The sequence below is a fragment of the Akebia trifoliata genome, chromosome 5 (genome assembly GCF_017979445.1).
Source record: "Akebia trifoliata isolate Shusen 1 chromosome 5, ASM1797944v1, whole genome shotgun sequence".
NCBI classification, from domain to species: domain Eukaryota; kingdom Viridiplantae; phylum Streptophyta; class Magnoliopsida; order Ranunculales; family Lardizabalaceae; genus Akebia; species Akebia trifoliata.
In genome coordinates, this window is record NC_141379.1 from 32,708,433 (window position 1) to 32,718,294 (window position 9,862).

At 33.6% G+C, this 9,862-nt stretch overlaps 1 protein-coding gene across 1 annotated transcript; it reads left to right on the forward strand.

Moving 5' to 3' along the window:
* Positions 1-7,326: 7,326 nt before the first annotated feature.
* On the forward strand, positions 7,327-8,505 carry LOC147402308 (protein FANTASTIC FOUR 2-like). Its single transcript, XM_086443918.1, has one exon. The coding sequence runs from the start codon at positions 7,563-7,565 to the stop codon at positions 8,415-8,417; it is 855 nt and encodes a 284-aa protein (XP_086300044.1). The 5' UTR covers positions 7,327-7,562; the 3' UTR covers positions 8,418-8,505.
* Positions 8,506-9,862: the final 1,357 nt, after the last annotated feature.

The following is a 9,862-nucleotide window of genomic DNA, read 5'->3' on the forward strand; positions in this document are numbered from 1 at the left end:
AAGATGACTAGATACAATGTGTACGTAGTTAAAATAAAATCTGAAAAAATCTCCATGATTAGATTTCTAGGATTTGTTTCCTAATTTGGATATTGGCAGATTCGTAGGATCTATTTTTATTTTAGAGGTTGACTAATGTGTAGAATCCTTTAGATCTTCCTTCTAGAATATGTTTTCCCTGTACACTTCATATAGGTATTTAATATAGAGAGTTTCTATTACCACACCAACTTTTGCTAACGCCACCTTAAGATGTGTGCTAATTCTTTGGTGATTTACATATAAATTGGGGTGGCAATAGCAAAAGTTAATGTGACAATAGAATCTCTCTTAACATGACGTAGACCAACAAGATACCCTCTCAAACAGATGTGTTGATCATGGACCATTAGTTTGAACTTGATTTGTGAATATGTCTATTAGTTGATCTTGTTGTGCCATTTAATGAATATCAGTATCTTTCATATAAATTTTTTTTTTCCGAAACGAAATAGTATTCCAATATTCCTCGCACTTCGTGCGTGAGTGAACGAAAGAAAAATTGGTTGCCAAGACGATCATCATATAAAAGAATCAAACTTAATCGTTAGAGAGAGTTAGAGAAATTCTATTATATTTCTGATTAATTTGAGCGTCGGAGTAGAATTGACGAATACTCCATCCACGTGAAAATCAAAGAGAAGAAGGATGACCCGTCCCCCACCACACAATGTACATTGGATTGACATTGTATAACAGAAATCTTAAGCTTACTTTTATTAGTTTATATTTGATTAGTTTAATACTTTACTTTATATTTATTTCTTATCGTCATCATTCGTTCCTCGTTGAGACATATAGTCTCTTTTATTTTATTCTAAATGCGACGAAAGCATTTGAGTACATTATGATTGATATAATTTCATTTGGGAACTTAATCAACAAGTTTTCTTAATTAATTGTTGTTCCTATCCATAAGTTAGAATTAAAACTTATATATAAAATATTGTTCTTTTCTCATGTTATTTTATTAATTGTGGGGGTATCCATCTGATTCTCTAGCATTTCAACTCTCACATGAATTAATATATCTTTGTGGGACGAACGAATTTGGAAACTTTCAACATCTAACAGTTATTGCAAGCAAGAAAATGATAAATTATTTCCTTAAGAGACAAATAATCTATTGGAGACCATCAAAGTTGAGGTTCGATGGTGATGTTCACGTAATGTTCTGTAAAGTTTTTCACCTAATTATTAGAGGAATTGTTTGTACATGTTTATCTATATGCTCTAAAATTATTCTACTCAACTTACTTGAATTTCGAGGTAACTTGGTATTAAAACTCGTCAGTATCATTTTATCGAGTTAACTTTGAAACTCATCCAAAATGACCTATCATGACTTATAAATAATATTCTTTTTTGGAATATAGAAAAACAATATAATTTTAGATTCTAAAACTATTATAGAGATATTTAATAATTTTAATAAAAATTACTGATTTTCTTATCATCTGAATGAGTCGACTCAATGGACGACAATTCGGGTTTTCGAGTTTTAAAACATTGGTTTAAATCATAATTATAAATAAACAAAAGATCATTAACTGCCTAACATGTATGCATGGTCTAGGTAGGCTTTTTTGTTTTTAAGTAAATAAATATAAACATTGGAAGGTAAAAAAGGTGGCGCTAACAAAGTCAAAAATGCATGCTTGTGTAAGCCATGAACTGGATTCCCTCATCTTTCTCAAATAAAGTACTTAAAAATCAATAAAATAAAGTGAAAAATCAAAGGAAACTTTAGGGGGCGGGTGTTGAGACCAAGTGGACATGAAAAAACAAACTATTTATTAAGTAGATGACTTTAAAGAGTCACACTTTTCTTTGGTTGGCCAAACTAAAAGAAAAGAATGGTGATAATATGACTCCCCCATCTGGCATACTCAATCGATTCCCCTGACGTGGGGTGTGTCAAAATCATAGACGTTATGTCTCGGGATACACAACGAGACATTCTCATAGATTTGTGCAGTTGTGTATTTCAATGAAAAGAAATCTATGATTCTGACACCCCCATGTCAGGGGATTCGATTGAGTATGCCATGTGGGGGAGATAAGTTATCACGATTCAAAACAAAAAAAGCAATGATGTATTTTTAGAGAAAATTTGATGGTTAGGGTTTTAGGGGGTGGACATGAGGCACATATTCTCACCACCTTCACTAACAAAGAGGCTTTTGTAGTTGGAAGGGAGGGCTAAAAAGCATGTATGCTTGGAGCCACCAAAGGCTACCATAGGTACTGATCACGATTTTTGTTTCTTGGTACATGCTTTAGGACCACATGTGTGACCTTTGCAAGATACCTTGTTGGATTAATAAAATAACCAATCATAGTTTAAAGAGAAATACTTTGATCACTGATCAGGATGGAGGACATTTGGATTCAATATCCTTGCTTCGATGACATCGTTTGACGGTAATATTAAATTAATTTGTATTAGAAACACATCGTGTTGGTCACTTGCAACGAAGGCCCATTACAATCCTCATTATAAGAAACATTGCAATTTAAAGGTTCTGAAAGACTAAGACCAAGACCCGAAAGAATGAGGATTAATGAGATAAGATTGATGATATGAACACTCATGAAGAGGGGTTGAATTTTAACAATTATATATTTAAACTGGAATTTTTTTAATTTTTGTCAGGCATTTAGACTAGAACCTTAATAAGGTTCATATAAAGAAAACTAGCTAGAAGTGACCTCCCATTCTTTAAAAACCGGATCAGACCGCTAATGAACTGTCGATTTTTCGTGATTTCATATTTTATAATAATAATTTAGTGAAAATATGGTATTTTAAGACCCCCCCCCCCCCCCCCCCCCGCCTCTCTCTCTCTCTCATTAAATTAGTGATATTAGCCCTTTGCAAAATGCAAGATTAGGTTTACCCCCCTTGACTGTAAATCAAAGTTACATTTACTTGATAATTTAACGGTGAAATTTTGATTTTTTTCCTTCAAATACTTAAATTACTAAATCAAAATTTCACTGTTAAATCATCAAGAAAAAAAACAGTGTTGACTTACATTCATGGAGGGTAAAACTAATATTGCATTTTGTAAAGGGATAAACCTAATATTACCAATTTAACAGGGGGGCATTCTAAAATGCCCAATTTAAAATTATTTTAGCAATTGTAAACTGGCCCACCCAAATTGAACCAAGGTCCCACCAATTCGAGAATTTTTTTACTAATCATCTTTTTGGTTTTTAAAACAGTGGTAATCTCTAAGCACTAGAAAATAAATTGATCTAACATTAATTTTATCCTAATTAATTTTCATGTGAAGATGATTATATCAATATATGCCTAGTTACAATGCTTCATATCTAATCCTCTATCACATACTCGCTATAATAAAAGACCTCAGATGTAATTTAGTGGAAAAATAGATTTTTCGGGCAACGGTAAACTTTTGGACTAAAGCTTCGATGATGATGATGATGACGATGATGACGACAAGGTACACTACAACAACCCTAAGTGAGTTGCAACTATGAGGTAGTGGGTTTGATCTACAACACTTGAGTGTGACTGTAATATAACTTCCATTTCCATATGTAGAAATCAGAATTCACAATTAATCTAAAATTGCATGGGCTATAAGAGTAACTTGTAAGGGTCATAATGAGCATTTGCATTAAAACATATGGTGAAGCTAGAGAATTTTTGTTTGCTCACAGGCTCTCCATTGTGTGACATGTGGAACCTACGCGGGCTAATGTGATTAGTCGATCTAGGATCTTATGAGCATTGTGAGAAAAAAAAAATTGGGAAGTCATGTGTTGTGTTGTGTACCCACATTGCTTAGGGTACATGTGCATGTTACACTATTGTGGCAATGGAGCTGCAATACTTTCCTCCCATGCTATTTTTTTTTTAAAGGAAAAAATATGGTAAATAGGAGTTGGTTACGGTTGCTTCTATTGAAAATCACGATAGCAATCACAAAAGAAATTAACGAAAAAAATAAATCAAGCAAGAATACAAGATTTATGTGGTTTGGCAAGATTACCTACGTCCATGACTGCAAAGAGATTATATCATCTCTCTTCCTTCCTCGTGAAAACTGAACCAGTCATTCTAACCCTAATTCAAGTTTTATAATAAGTATATATATCAGAACAAACAATGACAGCGCCCTTAAGAAAAATATTATGTATTTGCCCTTTCTATAAGCCTAAAAAATTTGGCATCTGCATCTTTCCCCCAACAAAATACAAGGCACATGCACAACAACTTCCCTTTCTCAAACTTAGGCAAATGCATTAGGCAGTTACTTCAATCAGCAAAATCACACACACACACACACACACAAGCACGGGTGGAGTTAGGTTATGTCCACATGGGGGCAACAAAGGGGGAATTTTTTTTTTTTTTTGTAGGGTTAATTAAGAGTGAAAATTTTTTTGTGGGGACTATAACAACGGATTTTTATCTGCCGTTATCATTTGTCGCAATAGCTCATAAATCCTAAAAACATAGTGCCCCACTATAAATCTGCCCCAGCTCACACACACACACACACTACAACATGCAGGGGGCTTACATATAATGGGAAGAAAAATGCTGAAGTGACCTCTAGATTGGACCTCACATCACACGCCCTAACGTAAAGTGTATGGGAATCATAAATACTTTCCTCGAGATACAAGTGAAAAAGCATCTATGATTCATATCCACCTTCACCTCAAGATGTGCAATATGATGAGGTCCAATCTTAAGGTCACTCTAGCACAACCCTAATTGGAATTCACTCCCTATAAAATATAATGGCCTGGAGGTTTTGTTATTTATTTTATTTGCAGTTTGGACGCCCTGACTTCCAACCTAAGATGTCTAAAGCAAAATAGTAAATATTATTACTGGTGTATGTCCCGAGCAATAAGCAATTGTTTTGACAAGGCTGATTAACCAACTCATTATTCATTTTAATTCCTAAAATGGTAAATAGCTATTTTCGAATAAAGTGGGAAATTTTTTACTGTAATTAAAAAGGAAAAAAATTTGTCTTCTATTTAAAAAAATAAGAAATATTTTCCCCTATTTAACTAAAATATTGTAGCTCTGAAAAAAAATGGTAATTTATCATTTTTGGAACTAAAATGAATTATGCTTTAAAATGGAATTTTTTTTCTTCTTTTTGAAAAATTTCCTTTTTAAAAAATCATTATTTTTTTTTTTGGTTTGAGTTTCGAGGGTGATAAGAGAAAAGTTAGTTGTTATGTATCAGAGTTAGGATTTGGAAAGCTGTCGTTCTCTCTCTCTCTCTCATTGACATACGCATATCGTATATATTCATTTGTTTAATGTAAAATAATATATGACTTTTCACCTTTCTAGCCACAAAGTCTCAAATCATGTTTGAGGCTCTTCATCAAACGTAAAGTCAGAGAGGTCAAGGCTTCCTAGGATCCATTCCATTAGGAATCCCTAGCAAGATCCTCTCATCTCAGCCGTTGTATTTGTTGGAGAGCTTCGACCAAGCGAAGTATTTTCAAGTAACACAAGGGCTTATGAGTTGTGAAGACCCATTCTTCTAATATGATTTATCAACTTTTCTCTAACTCATATCACATTAAGTTATAGTCTTAAACGTCAGATTGAGAGGGGAAAACACATCCCCAAGGGCTTGTTTTGTGGTGAAAAGAATGACAAGGGTTTGCTCCTTTTGATCGTGTGTTCAAAATTAGGTGGTCTCTTGATTTGATATTTTCTAAATATCCATATTCCTTACCTTTGAAGTACCCACTTTTATCTTAGTTGTATGTTCCACACAATGTTGTTTGATATTGGAATTCAGATAAATTGACCTAAAAGGCACCAAGTAGCTTGGTTGGTGAGATCTATGGATATGGATGTCATTGATTGGAATTTAAAATTAAACCAATTTTCACCCGAGTTTATCTCCCATCAAACATGGATTTACCTATCGACAATACTAAAAATTTGACTGAAACTCATAGCTCAAGTGATTGATATATTATAATGAACCTTTGAGGTGGTGGATTCAAGTCCACCTTGGTTATTAAAAAAAAAAAGGGTAAACATTTGAGATGTGGGAAATGATCTTCAATCCCCACATCTTCAACCCCAGGATATAAAGTCTTGTTTTTTCTCTCCAAAATCAACTCTTCAACCTCTAGGGTAAAAATTAAATAAAATATATCCTATCTTCAACTCATGAAGTCAATAAAATTGAAAAGTTTGAGATAATGAAATGAGTTAAGCTAGCCTGACTAAGTTAGCAAGATTTCAAATCTTACTAAAGGTTGTGAGTTCACAATCTGGCAGGGATGTAGAGGAAAGAATTTTAAAAATTCTAAAATAAGTTATTTTTCACCGTTGAATTTTAATTTTAAATTTGGGAGTTCGATATCTACCCATTTTCAACACGTTGGATGAAGTTCAAAACTATTTTTTTTATCTTTTTAAATATGTGGTGCTGGATTGCCAATGTGGTAATCCATGTGGGCCCAACCACTCTTAGTAAGATACGAAATCTTACCATGTTAGTAATGAAAGTGTTTTTCTGATGAGGATTGAAAGTGGCATACCGTGGTTAGTGTTGAGGTATGGGATGAGGAGTTCAATACTCCACCCTAGGTGCATACAATCTGGACTCTTTTAGGAAAAAAAATCATGGATTTTTACTAGATAGGTTGAAGATGAAAGAATTTAAGTCATTTTCTTCTAAAATAATGTTGAAGTGACCTAAAAAATTGACCTCTTTTCACATTTTGTTGATGTGGAGTATAAATATTCCCAAGTAACCTGATGTCAAGGGTACGTCATCAAATTGAAAACATGATAGTATCTCAAATATTCACAAATAAATAGTGGGCAATGTCGAAATCATGAAATAAAAAAAAAGGATAAGCCAAAAAAAGGAAATAGTGGGCAATGTCGAAATCATAAAATAAAAAAAAGGATAAGCCAAAAAAAAGAAATTATTGGAGAAAAAAAATTTTGGCAAAGAATTTTCAACTTTTGATAATTTTTTTGAGTCACACTGTCTGTGACATTGAAATGGACATCATTTCACACATTGGTGTGCACAGAATCATAGATGCTTTTTGCTCGTGTGTCTCGATGAAAAGCATCTATGTTTCTATGCACACCACGTCAGCTATGTATGAAACTATGTCGATTTAAATGTGACTTCAGCATATTTCTATTTTTTTATTCTTTTCTTTTATAAAATGCATAATATGTGGGTGTAGCAAAGTTTATAATTCTAGTGGTGTAAAAAGGACTCTCTCTCTCTCTTTCTCTCTCTCGGGACTACAAATTAACGCACATCCCCTCGCTTCTTTCTCATCCTTTCTCTTCTTCTCTTCTTCTCTTCCATTCAACATTCTCTTAATTCCACACACCCAAACCATCACATTGGTTTTCCTCAAAACCTTCACCTTATCTCTCTCTTTCTCCTCAAAATCTTCTATAAGTTGCATTCTAATCTAAACCACTCCATCTTCCCATTTCTCTGTTTTTGTTTCAGTTTCAAATTATGTCTTCAACAGTGTGTCAAGGCTTGCAATCATGTCTCGAACCCCAAATCTTAGAACCACGAGTTCTTGGACTTAAATTAGCTTCTCACATATCCCACTTTCCCAAACCTCTCAGATCGACTTGTGTGTCAGATTCTGAATCTGACATCGAAGAATCAGAGCACAACAAAAACAACCCAAATGTCGAATTTGGTGGATGGGGTTTCATCGAATCTCTAACAAAGAAACAAAACGAAGAAAAGCAGAAACTTTACGTTCACCCACTCGTAAGGCGTTCTTCTTCAACACTTAGTGAAAAAAGCTTGGAACTTTGCACGGAGAATTTGGGTTCCGAGACTGGTACGGACAGTGGTGACAACTGCAGCGATATCTCTTCGTCTGATTCTGAGAGTGGGAAGTTTATTACGAAGAGGGAGAGAGCGAAATTGGTAGAAATTAGAGAGGATAGTAAAGTTAATCTTCACCGTTCGTTTCCTCCTCCTTTGACTTCGATGAACAGTTCTAATTGCATCTACTTTAGGCCTCATCGTGAAGATGGACGGCTAGTGATCAAAGCTGTTGCTTCTGCTCCTTCGCAGAGTTGTTTTCAAGCTGAACGTGGCGATGGGTGCCTTAAGATTCGCTTTGTGAAGGATTATAATTTAACTTCTTTTGAAGAAGAAAATTTTGTTGCAGAAGAAGAAGATGACGAAGAGAGTGACGATAGCTTTGGTGAGGATATAGATGGAAACAATGAAAATGATGAGGGTGAAATGGGAATTGGAAAGTTTCAAAGGCCACGTAGATGCATGGAAAGTGGGCCCAGGAACAAAGAGCAGTTAATTTGGGGGGAGTCATGTTGGTTGGCTACTTGAGCCTTTCGGTTTTTTGTATCTCTGTTTATATACTATAATTTACTACTTTGCTTCTACTTTTCTTTGTTAAATATATGAATTTTCTCTATTTACATTTTCTTTTCTTAGGGTTTTGTTAACTGTGTCCTTAGGGCGCACATTAAAGTACAATAAATACACCTTGGGAATAAGAGCATTTTCAATACAAAATCCAATTTCCAAAGTGTATTTATTTATTTTTATAAAATATGCTAATGATAGTTGTTATCGTTATTGAAAATGACTTCTATGACAGATGACCCTTATATTTTCTAAGATGCCCTTAATAAATGTAACTTTAAATTTCCATTAAAAAACAAACACAAGAAAAACGTTAGGTCCTGCTTGGATGGTGAGGACTTAGGGAGAGAGTAGCTTCTCGCTGGAAGAGGAGCTCAAAATAGTCTTAAGGATTCTTCTTAAAAACATGAGCTTCTAACTTCCGTGGAAAATTGGAAGCCCGAAGCCTATATCCAAAGAGTTGTACTAAGGTGACATAAACGGAGATACAAAGGTGACAAAATAATGTGATGCCGTGCACATTACCGTAGATGCTTTTTCTCGATATATGAGTAAAAAGCATCTATAGTTATGTGCACGCCACCACATCATTTTTGTCACCTTTGTGTCATTCCAACATTTTCCATATCCAAATGCTACCAAATGATCCTAAGTAAGATTTGTGTTTTGGTAAATAAGGGTTTAAGATTATGAATTAACCAAAAGGACAAATAATTATTGATAAAAAGATTTTAAACAAAATAGAAAAAAAAAAAAAAAAAAAAAAAGCATATGATCTTGACTGTTAAAAGAAAAAAGCCAATGGTCAAAGTTTATTGTAAGGGCATTAATTATCGAGATACATATGAATCGACCACTAAATTTCGTGTTTCAACGACTGCAATTATATGACTTTTAATGAGTCACCCTACATGTGAATATCAAATTGGATGATACAATCATAAATTGAATTGTTCATATCGTAGAAACCATCCTCAAAATTTCAATACATTTGATATATTTGATCTCTTATAAACGTTTAATTTACATTAATTTCTTACATGATCATAAGCGTGGGATCCATTGAATTTTGAAAAATTACTCGTGAAAAAATAATAAAATCCGATTGTTGAAACATGAAATATCACTGTCAAGATTTATATTGGATCAGGTTCAAATTTGTTGAGTTCATTACAATAGTCTAAACATGCTCAGACATGTTATTATATTGTATATGTTTTGTATAAAATATCCATTATTTATATATTATCGGATTGTAAGATGGTCCATCAAAAAACAATCCAATAAATTATAAGATTGGATTCTTCTCGAAATCCAAATCCTTGATTCGAACTCATAGTTATCAGATAGGAACGAAACAGGTTTCAAGTTTAATCAAATCTATTGATAGATCCACATTACAGTTT